The sequence below is a fragment of the Lactuca saligna genome, chromosome 2 (genome assembly GCF_052625555.1).
Source record: "Lactuca saligna cultivar CGN05327 chromosome 2, ASM5262555v1, whole genome shotgun sequence".
Classification (NCBI taxonomy): Eukaryota; Viridiplantae; Streptophyta; class Magnoliopsida; order Asterales; family Asteraceae; genus Lactuca; species Lactuca saligna.
Window position 1 is genome coordinate 167,063,905 of NC_136418.1, and position 26,996 is coordinate 167,090,900.

Genomic DNA, 26,996 nt, shown 5'->3' on the forward strand with positions numbered 1-26,996 from the left:
TGTCCCCTACATACAAAGAAGAATCCTAACCAGAAGAAGGAGACCCATCCAATTCAACAACCTTATTCTCACTACTACCGATTTACTATCCAAATCGAGATCCAAATCAAAGCCAAAAGCGAAAAGACAGAGGAGAGTTAATATGACAATGCCCTCTAAGTACAGAGACTCTGTTCTTCAGCCATTGACTCCCAAACGACGCTCAGAGAGATCATCCGCAGTTAAGATCATCGGTGAACAGTTTCATTAGTTTTTGTTTGCTTTGCCATCGCAGATCTGTTCTGCTACAGTGATGAATCATATATTATTCTTTTGGGGTGAGTATTTTTTACTAGATTTTTTGTGATATCTGTACCTGATCTGGTTAGTTTAGACTACGATCGATGATTAAACTTAGGGGTTTTGGGGAGTTGGTGGGTTTTACAATCATTATTAGTTGAATTTTTTTCGGCCAACAGAGAATTTGGCCCCTTCATCAGTTCCATGATATTCTGTGCAATTTCTTTCGACATCTACGATCAAATTGTAGTAACATCAGTCATGATTCATGCTTGAATCTTTTCTTTTCATCTGTAATTGCTTTGCTTCCTCCCCAATTAGCTTGGAAAACATATTATATGATAAATTTTGTATTTTTTTTTTTTTTGTTTTGTTGGCAATTTGAGTAGCGTAAAGTTTGATTTTTTGCTCTGTAAGATGTTTAATCAATCAAGTTTAGTGTGTTCATAATTCAGATGCTTAATCAGTCAGATGTGCATTGCATTTCAGTTATTCAGTTCATGCACTTCATGCGTAGTATTTGATCCAACAGGTACTTATCAAGTCAAAGGTAGAAACTTGATGGTTGAGATTTCTGACAAATCTATTATAAGGACAGTTTGAAAAATCTACCATTGAATAATTTTTTTGAAGTACAATGCTGTAATAAATAAAAAGAAATAAAACAAGGATGATATATTGATAAAGTATGTTGTTATTTCCTTCCATTAACCCCTTAGGAGATGTTTATGTTGATGATGTTTTCTCATTACTATACTGTGTTTATGGTTGTGAAGTATGCTCTTCTGTCTCACTTAGATTTGTGGAACATTTGCTCTATAAATATCTCCTTTCTTTTGGGAAACTTTGCCAAATCATAAGTATTTTGCTCATGAAAGGAATTCATCTCATCTTACATGGCTCAACCCATATTTTTTATATCATAATATCATATCATTATATCTTTTAAAGTCCTATCTTCCACAAAACATCTTGTCTTTGTATTATTATAAACTTATTTTCACATCAATATTAGATCTATCATCTTTCATAATGGGCACAAAAGCCTTGCAAGTTGCAACCAGAAACCCTTGAATGATCTAAACAAGGAAGACATCTTACTCTTTCAACCAGAGTCCTATTATTCATTTTCACAATTAAACCATTCAACCAAGGAATCTTGGGAGATGTTGAATGCCTTATTAGTTCCTGCAATACTTCTTGATGTGCCCTTATTGTTTTTAATGATAACATTTAATAGTAGCAAACAAACCTGTTTGAAATGCCCTATTTCGCCATTATTATAACACTCAACACAAGAAGATAATCAATAACAAACCAACCTAATCAACAACAAGAAGATAATCAACAACAAACCAACCTAATATGAACCATGCAAACTAGATGCATTTAGCCTCCAAGCAGTATTAAATGAAAGAAGAACTCATATTTTAACAACTTCAAATCTCACAAGTCTATAATCTCCAAGAAGCAAAATTGAATTCAAAATCATAGTATGTATATATAAAACCAGAGTTTAGTATTCACAAGCACTAACAAAATGGCATATACAATAGACTAGAGATGAAAACACCATCATCCCATTTATTCTTCAATCAGTATCATCAATCAAAATCTAACACAAAAATAAGAGAACGTACTTTTTAAACTTAACTTAAACAGCATTCTTGTCCAATGCTCTCTCCAATCTTGCCTTAACAGGTGTAGAGTGACAGCTCAAGGCTTTCTTCTACAAAAGATAATACAATCGATTTAAAAACCAAATAACTGAATAAAATATTAAAATCCAAATTAGTTAAAACTTACTTGATTTCTTCTGGGCTTTCCTCCCAAGGGAGATGAAGAGAAAGAGTTTGGAGAATCTGTATGATTCCAGTAACTCCCAACACTTCCTATGATTGGAGTGTCATCAAGGTCCCGACATGGTGACTTTCTTGGAGATGATCTTGCAGACACCTGTTTGACTTCATCAATGGTCCAAGCTCCTAAAATGGGTCGATCTTCAAAGCTCTTCCAAGAAGTTGCCCCATCAGAATATGAACACGAATTCCCTACAGAAAATTGACTATCTCCCATGCTTACTTCAACTGTCTTATTATTATCTGCTTCATTTTCATTTTCAATCAACCAGCTTGAAAGGCTTGTAGTCACTTCTTCACTATCTTTTTTAACTTTCCCATTTCGATCTGAAACTGAAGCTTTATGTGGGATCTGGGTTTCTTGTTGTTGTGGTTGTAAATAGAGATTTTCTTTTTCTTGGTTGTGATTTTGATTGAAAGGAGGTATTGGTTTGGGAATCAATGTTTTCCATTGAGTAAGATTCTCAATTGGATTCAACAACGAATTATCAATGCTTTGGTTCTGATCATCCCTGATTGATTTTGCATTCAGCTCCGGTGAACGACTGGTTTTCAGTGGACTGTTGACCTCTTTATCATCCAAGTCAACTGGGCAAGACTTTGATAGTCTTCTCGGATTGATTGATAAAGAAAATAAGGATTCAGATGAATCCTCTTGAATCAATACATGATCTTCATCTTCGTTGATTACACAGTTATGGTATCTGTGCATCGGTGGATAAGATATATAGCTTGAAACACTAGAATCAGAGCAGGCTCGAATTTTATTATCTCTTTCATTCTCAAGTTTCACATGAATTCCTGAACTCTTACATTCTTCTTTCTTTTTCTCAATCTCCACAAGATTTCCCAATTCTTCATTTTCTTTTTTCTCACTCTCAAGTTCCACAAGAACTCCTAATTTTCCAATCTCCGCTGTATTTTTCTCCGTATCCTCTTTACTTTCTACCGAAAGAAACTCAACCTTTTCAATGGGGATATCTGCATTGGCCTCAACGTCTAAATCTATAGTGACTGACTTATCGTCACTGTCATTGATCAGTTGATCTTCGCTGCTATCCCTAGAAGAGCCATAACAAGAAAAATAAAACAAGCAGGCAAACTGTTCGATAAAATGCTTCAAAGAGAGAATCACACAAACGACGCAAAAAAGCTTATCACAGTGAAACCCGATGCCTGTAAATGCAAGAGACGAGTACCATATATTGATGACTATTGGGTATATCAACGAAACTCATGAAATTACCTGGATTCTGAAACGGGGTTTTGGAGTGAACCAAGATTTGTTGATTCTTCTGTGGGTACTTTGATCAGAAGAGACTTGCAAGTTTTCTCATTTCCCTGGAACGGATTATTCAACCATAATACTTAGAATTACGAAGAAGATACAAAGAACTGAAAGCGGAATATGTACCTGATCTATAGAAGAAGATGAAGTCGTTGGGTTGGCAGATTTCTTGAGTTTCCGATGCTTGGAATTATTGAAACAAGGAAAGACAGAAAACCAACCCATTAGTTTCAGATGCTTATGTTAAATTCAATGAAGCTGGTTTTGATGTAACACACACACCCAGGGAGAGAGAGGAGAGAGAGATGTGAAGGGGGGAGGGAGGGGATGCGGGGGCTTAAAAGAAGGAAAGAGTTTGGAGCGCGTTTGAAAAAAGTGACCGTTGCTCAAATAGATTTAGGCTCTAATGGGGCCTTTTGCCTTTACATAACGATTATTCTATTGTAATGTTCGCACATCCTTTTAATTCGACATTTGTTTTCATTTTACTTAAGTTATGCCAAATGTGTATTAAGAAACCATATACATCATTTTTTGTTATTTTTCGCCATATAAACGCATATTATTAGAGTTTATTATTACTTACAACTGAAAAAAAATATTGTCTTGTATAAAAATTTGATAAGTCTTCTTATTTCGGAATGGTAGAGCTTTAGTTTCTACTAAAATTGACATGACACAACATGATGATATTATAAGAAAAAAAAGGGTTAATGATAAAGTTAACCATGCAACTATATATATATTATATATTTGGCAATGAAAGATCGAAGAGTAATAACTTTTTTTAGCAACTATTGTGTTAAAAAACTCGCAAGAAACTAGTAAATAATTATACGAGTTATAAGTTACAGAATTACATAAGGAGAAGAGCACCTAGAGGGCCAATTAAAGTCAAAATTGTATCTTTCCACCGTATCTTTAATTCAAACAAAACTAAACATCTTTATTTGCTCAAGTATCAATGACTATCACTACCGGGAAGTATGGTGATTATTGAACACCAAAGCACTTTTCATATTCCAAATTAGCTAAACATTAAAAAAAAAATGGCATTTGATAGTTACTGATAAACCTTGGGGATTCGTGGTAGCCACATAGGAATAAAAGATGTGAGAAGTCGACTTGAATAGACCACCTTTTAGGCCATCCAAATCGCACCATTGAGGATACCGTCTTACATTATTGAAATGGGGGAGTGAGAAACAAAGAAATGGTCAGCATCTTAGATCCCGATTAACATAAGATGTACAAAGTTGAATTCATTCCAATCCCTCTAATAAAAGACACTACAATGTAGGAGGTCTATTCAAGTTATCCCTCCATGCGAAGCAATTCACTTTGAGTGGGATCCAGTTATTCCATATAAACTGATACTCAACTAAAGCACAACTATTGTCCTATATTAATCACCTCATTATACAAACCAAAAGGTTAGAAGATATATTTGCATCCCAATACCACAAAAATGACTATTGAGAAATTGGAAGTTAGTCATGATGTTTATGCAATTTTATGCGTTTGGGGCTCCCTCCCTATGTGAATTGGCCAACTCCATCACCAATCCGAGCTCGTACTTACCACCAAACATTCATTGGTTAATGATGTATTTTTTTGGTCCCTATCAAAGCGCATATAAGTTAGGAAAGCATAAACTGAAAGATAATGGTCCAACCCCTTATCATGCCAAAAAATGTATCACCTCCATTACCCACTTTTTTATGGAATGAGACAACAATTTGGATATTTAAAGTAACAATGTCGGACCATGTGTTGGGAATGGTTTTCCAAATTCCAGACAACCCTTGTTTTTTTGGGTTATGAGCAAAACAACATTCCTATGGTATTCATGCAAACCCTAATGCTTGAATCTAGTTTTTCTACTTGTACATGCAAAATTTTGTCAAAGACTTGCAAACCCTAATCTAACATACAAAAAAACTTAAAATCAACATAAAAAACTAGTAAGAATGTTACCTTGATTGTTGCTTGAAGATCTTGAGTTTTTTAGAACCATAGCACCTCAAATGTTGTGCCTCTAATAGATCACAAACACCAAAGCAATTGTAGAATGATGGGGAGAAAGGAATGGAGTCTCAAAATGGGCTCTATGATCTTTGGGGTTCGAGTGGCTGATTTTTGGATGCCAAAGTGGTCTTTATATAACTGTAAAATTAGGGTTTCAGTCAAATGCCTAACCTGGTTTGCTTAAGTCCTAAGCAGCCCATAAGAATCTTCCAGAATCAATCCCCTTGGACGAACTCCTTATGGGCTCCCATAAGATTTCGTCCATCCCTTTCTCAAAGGATCCACAGCCCAAATTCCAATTATCTTATAATTACAATTTCAGTCCCGTAGTTTAATTGATCTCTTTTGATCACAAAAAAAAAATTAATTCTTGACCAATATTAATTAAACAAATATGATTTCTCTTTTAATATATTATTCATATAATATATTAATAAACCATAATAACTCTTTCTCCATTATTCATCCAATCAAGTTGCTCTGGTGAAGGCAACCCCAAAGGACCATGCTACAACCGGGTCAAGTACATACCAAATATAGTTATGGACTTAGACCGTAATCCAACAGTCTCCCACTTGGATAAGTCTAATAACTATAATTGCAAGTACGACTTCAAGATCCGATTAGCAATCGTAGCTCTCAAAAGCTACCATCGAACTCTGACACGTCCTTTAGATAAATGATCGTACAATCCTTTGTTCTCAAGATATCGTGTGGACAATTACATGGAACATAGTCATACTCATTGTCCAGTAGTTTGTTTCTCAATCTTTGATGTGTTTGACATAGAACTTAATTGAACACATCAACTTAGTCCTGACCGCGCCCAACACATAAGTAAAACCAAATCATCAAGGGGCCCAAGATATCGCTTTTACCCTCATAGGATAAAAGGAACATATAAACTTTGACTTATATGATTTTACTATTCACTGATCAAATCATACACAACAATGCATTTTATAACATCAAGTTACTGATGCGTTTACGCATTATCAATGCACAATCGATTTGCAAACAATAAACCATATATCTAGGTTTAAAGACTATATGATATTATTATCTCACAATCACTCGTGATTAAATTCCATGAAGGAATTCAAGTGAGTGCTGGTCTAATACAATACTCAAATCTTATTTCAAGAGCACTATTGAACGTTGCAGCAAACTTTTGCTATACCTGAACGCTTAGATAATCTACAAACCAATTCATGACAGTCTTCATTCATACCTACTTCTAACCTATGATCGACTGTGGATAGTTTAAATAATCTTATTATTTATGAAGTCAAAACATGCAAAGTGAAACAATAGTAAATAATTAACACAAGACAGTAACTTTACTTATAAATAATACTCCTTTATTTAATCATCAAATGTTAATTACAATTTATCTATTACAAGTTTCTAAAAGCTATCTAATCACTAAAACTAATATCGTCCTTCAGCTCAATGCTCCTAGCGTGCTGCAAGTGCTTAACCCTACTCAGTCCCTTCGTAAGGGGATATGTTGAGTTATCCTCTGACGATACCCTCTTTACTACGAGGAGTCCCTCTTCTAGCCGATGTCTAATAAAATGATATTTCCTGTCGATATGTCTGGATTTGTCATGATCCATTGGTTCCTTGGTTAAGGCAACCGCACCTTCCTTATCGCAGAAAATCTCTATAGGCTCCTTTATGGCTGGCACAACTCTAAGGTCTCCGATGAAGTTCTTCAACCATATTGCCTCCTTCGACGCTTCACTCGCCGCTATGTACTCTGATTCGCACGTTGAATCAGCTATGGTCTCCTGCTTGGAACTTTTTCAAGTCACTACTCCTCCATTAAGGGTGAAGACCCAACCCGACCGAGATCGAAAGTTGTCTCGGTCGGTGTAACATCCCAAAAATCGAGTCTAAAAATTTCGTTTTTGATTAAATATTTTATAAAATCATTTACTAAAAACATTGTCGACATCATATCAATCCATAAATCATCGTGAACATGTCTCTAAATCAAAACATCAAACAATAATCAAATCAGAGTACAATTCCATGAATCACATAGTGCGGAAATCCGATGTGCGTGTGATGTGCAGCTATTGCGCTGACTCTTTCCCCTTCGTTGAAGAGGTACATGAAACAAAACTGAAAATTGTAAGCACGAAGCTTAGTGAGTTCCCCCATCATACCACATACCACATAATAATGCCTATTCATCGGTATCTTCCAACCGGTAGCCGGGAACTACCCCCCCCCCCCCTTCGGTATCTTTCAAATGGTAACCGAGAGCTAACCTCCCCTTCGGTATCTTTCGACCGATAACTGAGAGCTAACATCTCCTTCGGTATCTTTCAACCAGTAACCAGGAGCTAACCTCCCCCTCGGTATCTTTTAACCGGTAACTGGGAGTTAACCTCCCATCGGTATCTTTCAACCGGTAATCGGGGACTATTTCACCCCTACCACTATCACATAATAATGTGTCACAATAATACTGCTAGGCATGTATGGGTACAATCCACCCCTTCTGTATCTTTCAACCCGTAATCGGGAACTATTTCACCCCTACCACTACTACACATATATCATAGCATCCTAGCATATAAATATAATAAATTCAACATTCCAAACAGTTATCACAAAGACAATCATCTTTACTACATTCTCCTACTAATGAGTCCGCCTTGGTGCCTTAGACCCATTTCTACTGGAAGGTAACTCACCTCGTAAACTGTGTGTCGAACCTTGCGGAGGAAATCTCTAATAGCTGCTCTGATGACTCCCGACTATCAGAGACACATAACACTTAATCAGAGTCTATAACACTACTCAGGGTAAAATGACCGTTTTACCCTTCGGTCCAATTGGGACATACTTAAGTCCCAATTCTAGCTTATTACACTCAGCTCTCTTACGGCCCATTAAAGATTCCCTAAGGGCCCACTCATTGTCCAATTTCTGAATTAGACCTTATTTTCCCAAACATGCCCAAAAATTCCCAAGTCCAATATAATAATTCTTAACGGCCCAATCTTGGCCCAAAAAGGCCCAATACTAATGTTCTATATTCCTAAGTCTAAAATGATACTTCACAGTGAGCCATGGGGCCCAAAAGTCTAGGCCCATCCTCTTAGGGCCTAAAAGCCCAATTTTCCCAATCTGCATGTGTACATACAGCGTACCTGGCACGTACGTTGGCCTTGACCAAGACGGGGAGTTTGACCCAGTACGCGCGACATACCAGGGAGTTCGCCTAGTATACTGGCCAGCTTCTTTGGGACTTCATTCATGACTTAATCTGTTAAGTCTTTACGTCCAAAATGCAGATCCAGCTCCTTTTAGACCTCCTAAACCGTAAAGTCATGAACTTTATGTGCTTGCATGCAAGGTTAGGGTTAAAAACATGATTTTAGTCCTTTTAACAGACTTTAAGACCCACAAACACTCACATGGTTGTGGCTTAACCACCAAGGTTCTATTTTTATGACTCTTAGCCACACCATTCAACTATGGTGTCCTAGGTGGCGTCAATTGCGAAACAATTTCGCATTCCTTGAGGTAGTCGTGGAATTCAAGACTAAGTTACTCACCACCTCGATCGGATCGGAGCATCTTAATTTCCCTACCCAGCTGATTCTCCACTTCTTGCTTAAACTCTTTGAACTTTTCAAAGGTTTCTGACTTGTGCTTGATTAAGTAGATATACTCATATCTGCTATAATCGTCGGTGAAAGTCACATAGAAGCGGTTCACATCCCTTGTGGTGGATCTAAAGGTCCCATACACATTGGTGTATGAGATCCAATAAACCCTCACCCCTTTCACAAGTACCAGTGAAGGGTAACTTGGTCATCTTTCCAAGCAAACAAGATTCGCATATGTCATTGTCCCTAAGGTCGAATGACTCCAACACTCCATCCTTTTGGAGTTGGACTATGTGTTTCTTGTTGACATGTCCAAGATGACAATACCACAAGCATGCTTTGTCCAAACTATTGGAAGAATCGATATACAACACATCATTTCCTAAGTTGTCTACAACCATCACAGTTTTATACATTCCATTACAAGATAATGCTTCAAAATAGAATGTACCATTAAAGAAATCATTAATAGAACCTTTATCATTATCAAACGAAAATCTAAAACCTTGTTTATACAAACCATGAAAAAAATAATGTTTCGTGTCATTTCTAACGAGTAACAACAATTATTCAAATCTAAACCTAACCCACTACTGAACACTAAAGAAGTGTATATTTTTTTTTAAATTACCTAATTTCACGAAATAAGTATTTTATCTTTTATCTTTTTTAATAGAGGCTTCTTGATCAATAATCAAGAATATAGAAAACGGGGCGGAATTTCTGTGACTTTTTATTCTTTATATAATTAGATCTTATGCCAACAAAGAAAACCTCTTTCGTCTAATTTTAACTTGGATTCCGATAAATTAATTACTTGTTTGCTCAAAATAATTGAACTTAATGTTCTAATTTTGATTCAAAGGAAAGAAAGTGTGTAGTTGAAATAACTCACTGAAAACGTTTTTTAAAGGATTACGTGGTACGATTAGAGCGAATAAGCCTTTCTGGAATAAATATTTGGCCGCTTATGAACCCTCGGGTACTGTTTTATTCAATGTTTGTCCAATTACTCTTTTACCCACAAAGGCTATGTAGGCATTGGGTTCGGCAATAATGATATCCCCCAACATACGAAAACTAGCTGTCAGCCCACCGGTAGTAAGAGATGTAAGAATTGGTACATAGAACAACTTTTTATTTGATTGATAATCATATAAAGCAAAAGATATTTTAGCCATTTGCATCAAGCTCAAGCTTCCTTAATGCATGCATGCCCCTCCGGAAGCACACACTATAATAAGAGGTAGAAATTCTTTACTATCGTAATCAATCAAACGGGTAATTTTCTCCCTGACTATGGATCCCATACTACCTCCCATAAACTGAAAAAACCATAACTCTAATTGCTACGGTAATATCGTTTAGTTGCCCTCTGCCTATTTGAACAACCTCAATCAATCATGTCTTTCTTCGATAAGAATCGATAGGATTTTTATAAGGCTCCTCCTCCAAATGAAATTCAATGGGATCTAGAGAGACCATGGTTTAATCCATAGGCTCCCAAGTGCCCGGATCGATCAAAGTTTGATTCTATCTAAACTACTCATTTTCAAATGATATCCACATTGTTCACAAAGATGCATCTTTGATTTTAAAAAAAATTAATACATAACAATTTTCACATTGAACCCACAAATGTCGGTATTGTCGAGTTACACCTATATGAGTAGAACTTTCTGGTATAGTTTGATCACTCGTTCTAATATCCTCGTTTTGACTATTATTTCCACTTTTACTACAAATGGAACTAAAAATGTAATTGTTACTGGAATTGTCATTACCACTTACAATGTAATTAGCAATACAGATTTGGGTCCGAAGATAACTGTCAAATGATCATGCATCTCTTATTCACTCGATATCCTTCGTGGCTGATTCTTGGACTAAATTAAACCTTAATCGCTTTTTTCGTTTGGACATGAGAATGATTTCACAAATGTAGCTAACTCATGATATATCTCATCAGTAAGGTAATACATACACTTCTGTGATGTCATATATGCTTGAAATGACACACCTATCATTGAATATTGGTGATTGGTCTAGAACATTGAAGTTGTTGTTGGAACTCGATGCACCAAAAAAATTCATGTCATATTTAAAGATCATAGGACATCATTGCTTCTAAAATTATTGTCAAATTCCTTTGATCACCTCATATAAATTCATCATGACGCACATTAGGGCACATTAACCACCCCAATGCATACAATCAATACTACTAAGCATTCCAAGGAACTCATACTTGTTTTTATGTGTCATGTGTAGTTGGTGGATGTCGCTATTTGTAGGCTTGTATAAATGACGATCATTGAAAGATGATAATTAGAAAATGATAATTAGAACTTTAGCAAACTTGTATAAACATTCTTGTGTTGTTCTCTGATATTCTCAAATACTCATCTCATTAGACCAGTCATGTGTCAAATGTTATTTGACGAATTATAGTTCTACATTTTTGAATTATAGAGAAACTTTTCTGACCTCTTGCATCAATCATCTGCTGAAAAATATGGAAATCGATTTTTTATATCATCAACAATGCGTAGAAATAGTTTTTTTCTCATCCGAAACTGACGTCTGAATTTTTCAACGCATGCTGTATCATCATTAAAATAGTCATTCACAAATTGGTTATGTTCGGATTCACAATTTCTTCGTCAATGAGGATTTATAGTTTCTAAATGCGAACTTTCAGCTTTATTTTCTTGTAAATGAGTGTTGTTTGCATAACGTCCCCGATAAAAGCCGCTTCTAACATATTTGGCAAAGTAGATGATGATGGAAACATTTTCGAATAATAAATATAAAAGTATACATAAGTGTTTGATGTTTGTTTTGTATTTTAAAATGTAAAGTGTAAGTGTTTATTTATAAAAATGAAAAAAAAAAAAAAAAATATATATATATATATATATATATATATATATATATATATATATATATATATATATATATATATATATGAAAATGAAAATTACCCCTTAAAAACATTCAAAAAAATGTGTGACATAGGTTTCTTGTGTGGTGGCCTTACTGCACCTCTGTTCTGGACAGTATCGTATGTACCGCACCACCACGATAACACGTTATCACCGTTAGGTGTGATAGACGTGCAATTCGACCGATGTAACCTTCGACACGATACGTCATAAACTCATAACCGTTCTTTGTGTAATATGATAATTATGTGGTTCACAGTACGGTGATGACCGTTGTCATGGCCGGTAAACAAGTTTCTAAGTAACAGGTATTCTTTAATGAACACACCGCAATTACTCGTGTGACTGTATTCAGACAATCATGCACACCAACAAGTCGTATTAAAACTTCTCAATGAAATCATTTGGAAATAAGGTTTCTAATATTCAAGTTGCTCACTTATTTTAGCCTTATGTTATTGTGTTACGTGGCTCGTGACTTTCTATATAACATGTCAGTGTTGCTACAAAACAATCAGGTGTGTATTATACGAATAATGGTTGTTTCAATATTTGTTTGTGGGTAATATGTTAGATTAATTACGATATTTTATTTTGTAATAGTACGCTTCATTGACCATGATACTATGATTTTAACAAACGTTGTGTGTTTAATAACAAAATAATCATTGAATTGACGAAAACTTAAGAGAAAAACACAAAAATGACCACTTTTAGAGGTAGTGTCTAACAAAATGATCATTTTTTATTATGTATAAAAGTAACTATCAGTTTTTCAATAAATCTCATTGATATTTGGAAATATTTCTCCACCAAACAGTAAAGCGGTACATGTTTTAAAATTTGAAGTTTCCGAATTACAAATAAGAAATACTCAAATATGCAATAAAAATTTAAATGAAACTAAACTGACTAACTATAAAATCAAAAACGGCATGATTTTTTTTTTGTCCATATTCGTTACTCTATAATCCTAACTTGGACACTCAATACGAATGAAAAGAAAACCATACATCGTGATTAACTATTCATTTAAATGAAAACTATTCTTTTGGTCATATTTATATTCATCACATATAAAATTAAAAATAAAATAAGTCGAACGGTGTAGTGGTTGCCTAAATACATACAAGTGTGTATAACCTTCTAAGTTATTTTTATTAAAACAATATATTCCAATCATAATAGTTTTTGTAATCATACATTTACTATTTTGCCCTACCAGCCATCCAACTCCCCATATTGGACCATCCATTTTACCAACAATGGTTATTAATTATTATTGAAAGCGTTGGTCACAAGTTTCATGAACCTACGACAATGCCTACAAAATACGCTTATAATAATAGAAACTTGTTTGCGCCGAAATTTGTGATAATTGATCAATCTTTAAAAAAAAGTAAATAACATGTATACAATAGCATTATATCCTTTTATTAAACTTAAAAATGATAATTTATTAAAACTAAATTCACAAAAATACCAAAATCATCTAATATTTTTTTTCCCCTTATACAACAAAATGAGTAAAATTTCATAATGGAGGGGATTGTGATTGTGGAATAGCAAAAATAGTCCCTAACTATTTAGGCTTCTCTGAATTTAGAACATTTTTTTTTATTCTCAATCTCGAAATCTTTTTCAAACTCAGACCACTCAATGGGAAATCTCGGTATTTTCGGATTAAATTTGGAATTTGAAAGATACTCGCAGTGACTTGAAAAAAATATGTAGGTTATGCTACTTAAGTTACATACTTACCTATACAAATATTTTATAATTTCTTTTTGGAACGGCAGAAATAATGAAATATATCAACAAACTGCTCTAATAAAGAAATAGATGCAAAATTGAGGAGTTTAAGCTCATCACATTCTTCATCATCAAAGGGAAAGACATACGGTAGTCTAATGACTCCCTATATGGATATAGATTTGTGTCATCAACAAAGGGAAAAACATCTCAAATCTCAATAAACAGTTCATGATTCATCAACCTGACATATAATCTCATTATCACCTTTTCATTTTATGGAGAAAAAAAAAAACTCCCAACCACCTATTTCATATGGTTTATACATAATATTAAGAGTCACCACATAAGTAACATACTCAACCTATATGTTTTATGGTGTTTGATGCACAACATTTAGAGTAACCATAGTAAAAAAAGAAATTACCTACTCGATGATGTTAGCAGGACCGTATGTAAAATAGATTTATGACGAAAAAAAAAAGTTCTACTGTTTTATAAAAATGTACTATTTGGTAACGACTAATTGTAAAATAAGTAGTAATTTTAGTGATGTGTGTAAAAAATGGTTATTTCAAGTAGACATCCCACATAATGTTCATTTTTATGATGTCCCTTAATAGATGTCCATAACTTTAATTTGGTATTGAGTCAATGGTTGTATTTTGGTAAATAAAAAAACATATGTATATTACATGATAACATCATCTAAAACACATGTCTGTATACTATTTATTTAATGCGGAAATTACGGTAAGTTTTGTAACTTCAAACTAAATCTACAAAATTTATGGCACAACTCACCAAGTAATTACAAGAAAATGATATTAACTACTGACCCTTTCAAAGCCAATATATATTATTAGCAAACCCATATTGAAAATGTCCTAATAAACCTAGAATTCCATGGTGTTTATTTTTTTAGTCGATAATTTTTAATCAAAAAAGTCTTTGGTTATAAAAACTTAAATCAGGTAATAATATGATCCGTATATATAAGATCTAATAACAAGAAGTGAAGAACACCTAACGATATATTTAACTATGTTAAAAAAAATACAAAATGTTTATTACCAAGTTGATTCTTTGGGGGTGTAAAGATAGAGTAAAGATGGGTTATGAATGTGATGTTAGAGTGTAAAGGAAAAAAATAAAAGGGTCCCACATTATTGCATTTTGAAGAACATATTCCCTTACCTACACATGACAACACCTAATCTTTTCTTCCTCCACACACACCAGACTCTTCACTTGTTCTATCTCACAGAAAAACACACACAAACATAAACATACTTACATATATCTACAGATAGAGAAGCAGAAGCCTTGAATTTTGAGGAAGATATTGTCACTCTTTAATCAGTTTTGAGTTTCTATGTGGTAAGTTTCACTCACACACACACACAATTGTATATGTACGTATGTATTTATATATATATCTTACATTTCTCCATCTTTTTATTGAATTGTACAAAATTTTAGTAATTTCTGAATTATCACTACATGCTGTATTGCTGTAGTAATTTTAACATAGTTTTTTTCTTTTTGTTCATTTTAGAAGATGAATTGAATTTTTCATGAGTTCTTGAATTCAGAGGAAGATATATGTTTGAAAATTCTTAAAGCTCAATATTTATTTTTTCATTCCAATATTCCTGATTTTCTTTTCTGAACTGTGTTTGGAATTGTTTACTCTTTTAATTCGAAAGCATTTAATTCAGTTTTTGCATATATTTTCAGTAAACATAAACCCCAATATCTCTATTATTTCTACAAATAAAATGTATATATACGTGGTGTTAAATTTTGCAGAGGATAATATAAATAATCATAGAGCAATGGACGGGAATGGGATTGGGAATGGGAATGGAAATGGGAAATCCTTGGAAAGAATGGTGTCGTTGAAGGCTCTACAAATGGGGAATTCATTGTCATGCCAAATATGTGTAATTGGATTTCTGTGTGGAGTATGCCTCACTTCTCTCTTTCTTGCTGCCCTCACTTCCTTCGACTTTGCAGCTGCCCCCAATTCCACTTCCACCTCCTATTTTCTCAGTAAGTTTTTTTCTCTTTCTGTTTCTGTTTTGTATCATCTAACAAATTATCATTATTCTTGAATATAATTAATTATATTTTTTTAAATAATTCTAATTTTAGGAGTTTTAAATCCTACATTTCGGATACTACTCAATTGACCTTACCAGAAAAAAAAGCCGTTCCTTCTTTTTGGATCTTTTGTTTGTGTTGTCACCCTTTTTGAGTAGTAAACACTCATATGGGTATTTTTGGATCACATATTAGTCTTTTTTTTTTTTTTTTGTTTAAACTCATTCTACATACGACCAGTATTAGTATAAAATACTCGTGTTTTGTATAGCATAAAATATGACCAGTATTAGTTTTATGTTAGAAAATTGGTGGTTTTTGTTAGGTTGGAATTTGGATAATTGAATTATGACATTTCTGGGTTATAATAAATAATTTAACGATCAGCATAAATTTCACAAGTCAAAAATGTACAAATGAAATGAGTAGTCCATAAGGGTGTGATTGAAGCAAAAGTAAAGTAAGTATTACCTTGAAGATTAATTATTTTTTATTCCAGAAGTTTTAAAAGGTATTCAAGTTTCAAACTTTTTAACTCATTTTCATATAACACGTCAATTATTGAAAACGATACTTCAACCTTGATATATTGAATCGAGTTTGCGTGAACCCTGTGATCTCTTTTATATGGCTGGCTTTAATAAGCTTTTTGTGATTCCTCTGTGTAAGCATGTCTTCTTGAGAAAGACACCCACCAATATGTCGCTATCTTTTTTCTTTGTTTAAATCCAAAATTCAAGTGAATTGTACGACTTCTAAAACACGGTGTACACATCTCTAAAGCAATAGTGCTCTGGAATACTAAATTTCAACTCTGGAAAATTAACCGCCCCTTTTCCATCATTGAGACAAGGGATAGCGACTAGAATGGCGTATTGTGGTTTAGCCATTATTGGCAAAATTTAAAATTTTACAAAATGAACCCTTATATTCATAAGGTGCTTGCAATTTGACCGTAATTATATTTTTTGTTGCAAACCTTATATTTATTGTCTCCAATTGACGTCCCAAAGAAATATAATTTACAAAATGAACCCTCTCTTTTAAAAGTGTTTACAGTTGGACCTAAACTTTGGCATATGTTCTGATTTTTAAATTATAGTCGACATGTCTATAAACTTGTATTATTTTGTAGATGCATTCACGGGTCGAGAAAGTGATTCTAAACCGCAAGCCGTAGAAAAAATGTTGATATCACAAAACATTATTTCGGTCCGAGTCAACGACCCAATCAACTCAATCTACTCGGCTTGGAGTGCAATATTGAACAAGTCAAACACCGGTGAAGATCTCTTCTCACAATATACAACAACCGATGGATCTAAGGTGCATAGACCTCCTCATTTGGAGAACTGTAAGTCTACTAGTGAAGTGAATCGGCTTCTTGATAAACATACCGAAAATGGGGAATTACCACCATGGACAATGTGGAAAGGTTTCTTGAGTAACTATCCTTTATCAACAAAAGATGAGCAACAAGGGTACAATGGTCATCAAATTGACTCCAAAGGTGCTTACCCTCCATGGGTACGTGTTTGTTATAACATTTTGTAATATCGGTTGTTAGGTGGGACCTAATATGGGTCCCACTTAACAGTCTTGCATGTTTTACTTATATAAACTGTTTATTGACGGTTTATTGCAGATCAAAGGATCAGATGAGGACAATTATCCACTAACAAGGGAAGTGCAACGCGATATATGGGTGCACCAACATCCAGTGAATTGTAGCGATCCGAATGTGAGGTTTCTTGTTTCTGATTGGGAGAGAATACCAGGATTTGGTATGGGAGCCCAGTTTGCTGGGATGTGTGGGCTTCTTGCAATCGCCATTAATGAGAAAAGGGTCCTTGTCACAAACTACTATAACCGAGCCGATCATGATGGTTGTAAAGGTAGACAAACTTACTACACGTGTTTTTGTGTTGCATTGCATGTCAAATGTAGTACAACCTACATCATGTCTTGTCATGTTTAACAAATATATGTTGTACTATGATTGTCTTGAGGTAGTAATTTCTCATTTGGGTATGATGTTGTTAATTAGGTGCATCAAGGTCGAGTTGGTCATGCTACTTTTTCCCCGAGACATCACAGGAGTGTAGGGATCGAGCTTTTGAACTCATGAACGTGAAAGAAGCATGGGAGAAGGGAATTATTACTGTAAAAGAAAACTACACAACAAAGCAGATATGGACCACTCCAATCCCACGGTAATTTTATGTTTTTTTCACTAGTTCCAAAAGGTAATAATTAATTAATTACCATCATAGATAACAACAAGTTTGAATTGATTAATTAGTGAAAGCTTATATATTACAGAGTATGGGGTAGTCCTTGGAGTTACATGCAGCCAACAACAGAAATAAACGGGAAATTAATCGGCTACCATCGGAAAATGGACTGGAGATGGTGGCGAGCACAGGTAATTAATTAATTAATTAATTATGAAATATTTTGTCTTCGTATAATCTTAGAATATTTGTACTTGATTATTCAGGCTTTGCGTTACCTTATGAGGTTCCAAACAGAGTACACATGTGGTTTACTTAACGTAGCACGACACTCTGCATTCGGATGGGAAGCTGCGGAGTTAGTTCATTCAGCACACGTTTCAGAATCCATCCAGGTTGGTTTAACTTGTGTGTGAAATTACCATTTTACCCTTTTTATCATGGAAACAAAAGGTTACGTACCTTGATGGATGGCAGGATGAGATGAAAGGTTCTAGATCTGGAATCGAAGAATACGTATGGTCAAACCACGAGCCATGGACACCGAGGCCATTGCTGAGTGTGCACGTGAGGATGGGGGACAAAGCGTGTGAAATGAAGGTGGTTCAGTTTGAAGAATACATGCGTCTTGCTAACCGGATCAGACATAGGTTCCCTGATTTGAACAGGATTTGGCTTTCGAGTGAGATGAAGGAAGTGATTGATAAGACAAAAATGTATGGAAATTGGAAGTTTTACTACTCGAATAATGTGAGACGTCAAGTGGGAAACATGACAATGGCAGTATATGAAGCAAGCCTGGGTCGAGAAACGAGCACAAATTATCCACTTGTTAACTTTTTAATGGCTACTGAAGCTGATTACTTCATTGGAGCTTTGGGTTCCACATGGTGTTTTCTCATAGATGGAATGAGAAACACCGGTGGAAAGGTAATGGCTGGGTATTTGAGCGTTAACAAGGATCGGTTTTGGTGATATTCGATAGTTTAGGGTTAGAATTTGTACAAGTTGTTGTATCTTTTGGTCTCCACTTGTGACATGTGTATAAATTAAATAATAGTGTCTAAAGGGTAGAGAGCACGAATTAACATACATTCTGTTAATATGCCCCTCAAAGATTAAACGTTATTTTTACGTTGATATTAAAATAAATTATCATTTTCAGAAGCGTTTACAAAAGCAAATCGCATGAAAACAACAACATATTGTACTTTTTTTTCACCAAAATAGTCAATGTACTTAATTTTTTAACCATAGCAAATATATGCATTTAAATGTTTTTACTCATAATCGCAACATACTTGGTTTTTACTGATAATAGCAATAACTAAATTAATAATGGCAATGTACTTATATTTCTTTACAACTAATAACAATTTTATTACAATTATTTATTCTTAATAGCAACACACTTTACTATTTTCATCCGTATAGACAGTATATTATATATTATAATCTAATTCATGCATTAGATTCTTATAATTCTACAAAAAACGCAATCAGAAATCAAATTTAAGCAAACCAAATAAATCAAACTTTAGAGTCAAAATGCAGTTGTAAATTAATTCAAAATTCTGTTGGATTATAATTAGACAGTTTCAAACAAATTGCCTAAAACACTTTTCAGCATCCCCCAAAATAATTGAATGTGTATTTGTCCTTGTAGCATTAATCAGCCTTCTGCTGCAACCTATTCACTTTAAAAATCTACACAATAATTAAAACACCTAGAAACCTATTTTACTGCTATAAATATAATTGGACATGTTTGTCAAGCTTTAATAATAGGGATCTATCCTTCCTACCTAATGAGATAATAACTCAAACTACAGTGCTATAACAGTATAAGATCAGTAAACATAGATAGAAAGTAACATGTGATGGACCCCAAATATTATATATAGTTGGATAGATTTTTCAAAGGTATCATCAACTTTACATCGCATGCTTGTATATTGCTTGCTTTATATACACAAGTAAAAACGTACTTGTATTTACTAATTCATTATAGCATCCTATTTTCATTTTTTATTTATTTATTTTAATTCAAAATCAGCAAAACATGCTTGCTTCAACAATAATGCATACATATCAGTGTAAAGGTAAAAAGTTTCATCACATTATTATAATAAAACACTAATGACATCAAAATATCTAAGTTGCTTGCTTTAATTTATTAAAATCAACCAACCAACCAAAAGTGAATATAAAATAAGCAATAAATCTGCAGTGATGCAATTGTGTATCTGTATTGAGACCATGCGAGTGATTGTCTTTGTATTTTCCGGAAATACCCTTGAGAAGCTCGAACGCGAATTTTTCAGGCACATCCAAAAAAATTAAGGGAATAGAATATCCTACAACAGAGCCTTTGTGTTCACGCAACTGTTGGAGGGTTGCAACAGAAGCAGCATTTATCTTCATCAAAATACTCTCCACAGTACTCAATAACGGTGCAGCAAAGTTATCCACGCAGTATTTCAAATCAAGAAGAATGGGATTGCTCTTAAACTGATACCGGAATTTCTTAAACAAAGAATTAAAAGTAGCGAGAATACGTTAACAGAAGCAAAATCGTTCACCTTGATCGCCGTTTCAAGACTGGAATTTAGGGAAATCATGGTTGCCAATCACAGCTAGGGCTTCGCTAAGCTGAGCCTGGATTTTTAGGGTGGTGGAGAGCATGAGAGGAACTATAAGAGTCTTGATCCGCTCTTAAAGTTAATAGCAGCGCAATGGCGGATCTGACCGTCAACGGAATGTTCGGCAACGAGTCGAAGGACGGCAAAAGGCCGTAGCCAGGAGCATCGGCGGCGTCGGATAAGTTTTTCTCATCACGACGCGGGGTTCGGGTTGAGCGGAGAGTGTATCGAGGAAAGATTGCGCCAGAAATGCCCGGTCCGGACGGTGGCCCGACCCGGGCGACCGTTACAAGGCCCGTGGCTCTAAAGGGCCCAAATTTTATGGACTATCCAATGTATATATATAAGATTTATTTATGTCTAATTTACTAATAAGCCCAAATTAACCCAATTTGAAATCAGCCCAAAAGATACATATATTTATTTTTGAACAAGAAAACAACAAGAATTAGGGTGCCATCAGGTGGGAAGGCTTCGTGAATGACACCTCGTCAATCTCGACATCATAACATCTTTAATATCGCTTCTCCTCTTTAGAGGGTGTTTGGCTTAGCTTTTTAGAAGCCAAAAGTCCTTTTAGGAATTTTTAGAAGCGAAAAGTCCTTTTAGGAAAAGATAAAAAACAAAAGATGTTTGGCAAATGCATTTTTAAAACTACTTTTGGATTTGGATACAAGTAAAAATGAACTTTTTGGAAAAGTCAGGAAAACCTGATTTTTTGTAACTTTTCCAAAAAGGATTTTTGCCCCCTGAAAAGCTAAGTCAAACACCCCTTTACATACTCAACCTCAACGTGGGATTTTAGTTTCTGATTTCTCTCTTGATCAATTCATCGATTTTCTATTGTTTATACCGAGTTAAAGTCTGATTCTCTAGTTTTATCTTCCATTTCGTACTTAACTTTGAAATCTGAAGTGAATAGCAGATACCAATTAAGGTTTGGTATTAAAGCTTCTGAATTTAATATCTGATTCTTATTTATTTTTTTTAGTTTCTGTTTTTTTGTTTTTTGTTTCTCGTCGTTTGTTTGTATTTATTTGTTTTTCTGATTTTTGTTTCACAAAGCTTTCAATTTCTCAATTTCTATTTTGTTTTGGAATCAGATTTTTGAAGCCATTTCAGACTGAAACAGTGAAACTCAAATCTCCAAGTTTATGATATTTTACTGAATTAGGTAAAGTACGTTTGTGTTTGACTTAATTTTTCAGAGTTTCATCTTCAAACTAGTAGATTTCTAGACTTGATAATGTATTATGTTAATTAGAAGTTAGTTAACAGATTTTGAAGTCATTTTATTTTACAAATTTATGATTTGTTATTGATTTTGTTTTACAGCTTCCTGTGATAACAGGCATCCACAAACGCACAAAATTTATACATGTTAGATTGAATTGATCTTAATAGTGTTGTAGATGATTTTGCATCTACCAAGACTAGAAGAAGTAATTTTCTTAAAATTAGTTGTTTTTTTGTAATTGTTGTGGCTATATATATATATATATATATATATATATATATATATATATATATATATATATATATATATATATATATATTGTGACATTTGTAGCTTTCGGAGGCCCTTTTTTTTCTTCTCTCCTCCCTGGGCCCAAAATATTCATGGACCAACCAAATATTTGTTACATTTGTGGCTATCGGAGGTCTTTTTTTTCTTCTCTCTCCGGGCCTAAAATATTCATGAACCAACCCTAGTGCTAGAACCTGTAAGGCTTGTTGGTTCCACTCTATCTATAGGGTTTTTACAAGATTTAAGAGCCTTAAGAAGCTTTGTTGTGATTTTAATAGTGACTATACTGATCAAAAACTATAAAACAGTGAAGGCATGAAATATCATTATATAAGCATGAAGAGGCGTGATGTTCACCGCCACCCCCTTAGCGATGTGGGATGACTTTTAGCGTGAAGGCTGAAAACCCAAAATTTGAAAATCGAGTGAGGCTGATAAAACTAGGGTGGAAAAAATGTATCACATAATATCAGCCAATATGTTACCAATCGAATCAATAATATTTGTAACCAATATGTTTGGTAACCAACATGTTTGATTGGTAATACTACACCAATTGAGTAATCATGGTATGGTAGTGGTATAAAATTTTCATTAAATTTTTTATACTAAATGATGATATAACACTTCTAAAAACTTGATATAATTGATATAACTTTATAACTATATAATTTATCTTTTTTTAATGTATATAAAATTGCCATGCTCTCAATTACCCTAAATTGAAACTGGAATTGCACCAAGAAGAATACATATTAATGTTTGCTCAACACCATGTTCGAGGAGGATAAGGAGGAGGAGTGGAATGGAATTGAAGGGGAGAGAACGAGAAGTGAAATGTGTTTTTTGAGTTTTTTTAGGGAGGGAAGGATATCCGCCCAAAAATGGTCGGCAAAGGAAGGACCGGGGTTAAGAAAGAATGTGTTTATTTTAACAAAAGCAAATTATAAATCGGTAAATTTGGATTGGATTATTAAGTTTGTATATTTGGATATTGGGATTGGTTTTCAATAAAATTGAATTATTATTTTGGATTAGTTTTGTTTATAAAATAAGAACAAATATTGCAGAAAAACCGAACATCACTTTATTATTTATTTTATATTTTATAAATAAAATAAGTTTGAGAGAAAATACATATTAAAGCTTTTTTTGGGTGAAACTTTTTGAATCTATTTGAAAAAATAAATTAATAAATAATTGTGTGTGTGTGTCTATATATATATATATATATATATATATATATATATATATATATATATATATATATATATATATATATATATATATATATATATATATATATATTAAAGTATTAATCAGTAAATCATATGTAACGCCCGGGTTTTCAGGGCTAAGCATTTTTGTCAATGTAATAGTCTAGGTCAACTATTGTAACTCTTTTTGAAATAATAAATATGAAATATTTGAGTATTATGTGAATTATGTGTGTTTATGTGTTTATTATTTAATTATAAATGTATAATTAATAAAGAATAAAAATGAGCGTCAAAATTAAAGTGTGAGATAATCCCGATATCTCTACATAAAGTTGTAGAATATGTCTCAAGGTTTCCGTACATATAAAGAATGCCCAAATCCGAGCTATAACGAAGAAGTTATGGCCCGCCGAAGTTTTACGGCTAAACCGGCACGACACCGGGAGACGTAAATAGTGAATTTACGATAGAAGACTTTTTAGACTTAGCAATCTAAACAAAAGTAGTAGAATGTGTTAAACTAAGAACATCGATAAAAAGAACGCCCAAATCTGACTTCGTATGAAGAAGTTATGATTTTTCTAAGATTCGGCTTAGCAGTGCACGGCCTGAAACTCGAATTTTAGTTCGAGCGGTTTTTGGCTTACGCAACGTAAATGAGAGTTGAAGATCTCATTAATAGGAAATCAACGGTAAAAAGACAGACAAAAACAGAGTCCGTATGTAGAAGTTATTAATTTTACGCAGACGTTTAACAGTATAATCTCCTTGTACTGTTAAATTTAAGATCGGTCGAGAATTAGCTGACGGTGTCAAAATGAAAGTTGTAGATCTTATTATTACCTACGCGTGGATATAAAGAACGTCAAAAACGGAGGTCGTATGTGAAAGTTACGGATTTTAGAAGTCGGAAGTGTGCTGTGCGAAAATGGGTGATGTGGCACAATCTTGGCCATTGCTTTCTCCCCAAGGCTTGCCACCAGATGGTGACATGTGGCACCAAGTTCAGCCACATTTCACCCTATAAATACCACCTCTCCCACCCTCATTTTCTTCACACCTTTCCCATTCTTTCTTCTCTTTACTTTCTCTCTCTCTCTAGAACCTCTCTCTAGCCCCGAAATCCCCCGAAAAGCCTAGGGAACCTCCCTAGCACGAGGCAGAAGCCCCGGAGTGCTCGAAGGCTCCGAGAAGAAGAGCTTTTCGGCTCGGGAACGCTGCTCCAAGCAAAGCCCGGTTTTCTATAAAACCCGCTGTAAGTGAGCTACGCCTACGCTATTTTTAATATAACTTTTATTTAATTATAGTAACGTTATTAGGAACTTATAATAAATACTTGGGCTATTATTATGGGTTATATAAGTATTTTTTTGACGCTTATATAATAATAATAATAATAGCTAGACTATTAATTAGTCTCGACGAATAATAAACTAAACTCTAGTGGTAATAATACTAGGTTTCGTCGAAGAAAATTCTTTTTAAGAAGCGAAGCGCTGTCTGAGTTCGGAATCACCACCTTTTCAGGTGAGTGCATAGTTACTTTCAGCTTACACATAGATATGAAGTATTTTATATAAATTACATGCTATGTGTGCATATTATCTGAATACTTGCTATCTACGTTAGATGAACGTTGTTATACATGTTTTTAATGATTTAAACTGTATATGTATTTTATATCTACGAAAATGTTGGGGTAAAACATGGGTAGATGTAATAGGTGATGTGTGATAAAATGATGAGAGGCCTCGATGTTGTTGTTGTTGATCTAGTCATCTAGCGGAGTATAGATGACGACCACGGACTCTTCTAGACAGTCCAGTGGAACACTAGCAGGCTCGCAACCTGTAGGTGTTGTGAACGATGTGTTCACCGGTGTACTCCATCCCCCACATGGTTGCCTATTAGGACATTTATTGCTGAGGAATCCCCTTAGCAGTAGTGTCCGTCCCGATGATAATCCTTAGGCTAGGTCCCTTATGATAGGTGTTTAGGGACGTAAAGTGAGGATAACGGGAACGGGTAATCGGGTTATTGTTGATTGATGAAATTAATAAACTTATTTATTGTGGGTTGAAAACCCTATGTGCTCACCAGGCTCCCAAGCCTGACCCACTCAGTTTTATGCATTACAGGTAGTGGCGCATGAGCATAGGTGTGATGTTTTGGACGAGGGATTACGGATATAGGCCTGTAGATATGAAATAATGTAGTAAGGCTTATATTGTACTGTTTATACTTTTGATCTGTACGAACATGACATCCCGAGTCTTTTAATGAAATACATTTCTATGGAAATGCTTTTGCTAAATCTTTATCATATTATTGTTTTGGGACAAATTCCGCAACCCTTTTTATTAAAAAAAAAATAACTCTGATTTTGAAATAAAGTATAAACAAAACCGGTCTTTTCTGGCCGTGATTTTGGGGATGTCACAGTTGGTATCAGAGCATTAGTTTAAGCGAACTAGGAATTTGTAGGATTTCTAGACTTAAACTTAGAATGCTAAGCGATGATTGTGAGGTGTGAGCACTAGCTTATTTTAGGAATTGTGCCTAAAATGCTTATATGTGCTAAATGCTTTATGCATGATATGCTGTTATTTTGTTCGGATCTATGGTCTGTTGCCGACCGGATCTGGAAACCTTATGTGTTTAGGATTCTAAACGTACGACTACGATATTAGAACTAGCATGTAAACGTTTCGGAGTGATTAGGACGATTTAAAACGTCTCTCCTAAATAAAGATCTAAATTCACCTTATTCGGTGTATAGATCAAGATGGCAAGGACCCGTAGCGGAAACGTAAACGCAAATGGGAATAGACACCAACCCCCCGTGATCGAGCAAATACCAGTTGTGGAAGCCGCTGTCGGACCAATAACGATGGCCGGAGTGCAAGCGATGATCCAGGCAATGTTGGATCGTCAAATGGAGGAAACCAGGCGTTTGCTCCAGCAAAATCGAGAGGAAGCGACTATTCAGCTCGAACAGCCCGAGTTGAACGAAGGGCAGACTGAAGAAGGAAACTACAGTGGGACTATTGGTCAAGCCAACCCACCGATAGTTAGGCAAAACCACCAGGATGGAGGAAATGATGGACGTGGATGCAAATACAAGGATTTCATGGCATCCAAACCACCGAGTCTATCCGGAAGCCCGACGCCGGTGGAAGTCATGAACTGGATCTCTGAGATGGAGACAATGTTTGAGAGTTGCGAGTGTAGCAATAGGCAGAAGACTGCTCTTGCAGTTCCTCTATTGAAATCTGGAGTACTAAGCTGGTGGAAGCTATTAGCTGATTCAATGCCCAAAGGTGAAGCAAGCAAAATGTCGTGGGAGGATTTCCTGGTACAGTTAAAGATGCAATACTGCTCTGAGCAGGATCTTCTGGAGATCAGCAACGAATTCCAGAATCTGAAGAAGGGAAGAATGAGCGTTACTGAATACGCTGCAAGCTTTACTGAGAAAATGAAGCTCGT

The 26,996-nt window shown here is 34.6% G+C and overlaps 2 protein-coding genes and 1 long non-coding RNA gene across 4 annotated transcripts; 2 read left to right on the forward strand and 1 right to left on the reverse strand.

Moving 5' to 3' along the window:
* Positions 1–1,755: 1,755 nt before the first annotated feature.
* Positions 1,756–3,750, reverse strand: LOC145032641 (uncharacterized). The gene is made up of 4 exons (XM_078981518.1): positions 3,553–3,750; positions 3,385–3,479; positions 2,086–3,199; positions 1,756–2,008 (listed from the first exon to the last, which is right to left on the reverse strand). Exons 1-4 carry the CDS (start codon positions 3,649–3,651, stop codon positions 1,934–1,936), a joined length of 1,383 nt encoding a protein of 460 aa, XP_078837644.1. The 5' UTR covers positions 3,652–3,750; the 3' UTR covers positions 1,756–1,933.
* Positions 3,751–14,981: 11,231 nt separating this feature from the next.
* On the forward strand, positions 14,982–19,287 carry LOC145032642 (uncharacterized). Of its 2 annotated transcripts, XM_078981520.1 has the most exons (8): positions 14,982–15,160; positions 15,593–15,835; positions 17,022–17,413; positions 17,532–17,781; positions 17,934–18,099; positions 18,209–18,311; positions 18,387–18,515; positions 18,598–19,287. In XM_078981520.1, the coding sequence occupies exons 2-8, from the start codon at positions 15,619–15,621 to the stop codon at positions 19,093–19,095; spliced, it is 1,755 nt and encodes a 584-aa protein (XP_078837646.1). In that variant the 5' UTR covers positions 14,982–15,160; positions 15,593–15,618; the 3' UTR covers positions 19,096–19,287. The 2 variants fall into 2 exon arrangements, with proteins under 2 accessions (XP_078837646.1, XP_078837647.1); XM_078981521.1 differs by lacking the exons at positions 14,982–15,160; positions 15,593–15,835 and having other exon boundaries at positions 17,207–17,396.
* Positions 19,288–24,583: 5,296 nt separating this feature from the next.
* LOC145029312 (uncharacterized) lies at positions 24,584–25,705 on the forward strand. Its single transcript, XR_013676464.1, has 3 exons — positions 24,584–24,765; positions 24,970–25,037; positions 25,649–25,705. It is a non-coding gene; the product is annotated as an uncharacterized LOC145029312 (long non-coding RNA).
* Positions 25,706–26,996: the final 1,291 nt, after the last annotated feature.

What these genes read in the sequence shown, in the direction of transcription:
- LOC145032641 (XM_078981518.1), bottom strand. Translation starts at nt 3,651, where the DNA reads ATGGGTTGGTTTTCTGTCTTTCCTTGTTTCAATAATTCCAAGCATCGG. An exon ending in CATCTTCTTCTATAGATCAG is followed by an intron (nt 3,480 to 3,552) that starts GTACATATTCCG and finishes AATCCGTTCCAG; the next exon opens with GGAAATGAGAAAACTTGCAA. An exon ending in AACCCCGTTTCAGAATCCAG is followed by an intron (nt 3,200 to 3,384) that starts GTAATTTCATGA and finishes TGGCTCTTCTAG; the next exon opens with GGATAGCAGCGAAGATCAAC.
- LOC145032642 (XM_078981520.1), top strand. Translation starts at nt 15,619, where the DNA reads ATGGACGGGAATGGGATTGGGAATGGGAATGGAAATGGGAAATCCTTG. An exon ending in TTCCACCTCCTATTTTCTCA is followed by an intron (nt 15,836 to 17,021) that starts GTAAGTTTTTTT and finishes ATTATTTTGTAG; the next exon opens with ATGCATTCACGGGTCGAGAA. An exon ending in GGAGATGGTGGCGAGCACAG is followed by an intron (nt 18,312 to 18,386) that starts GTAATTAATTAA and finishes TTGATTATTCAG; the next exon opens with GCTTTGCGTTACCTTATGAG.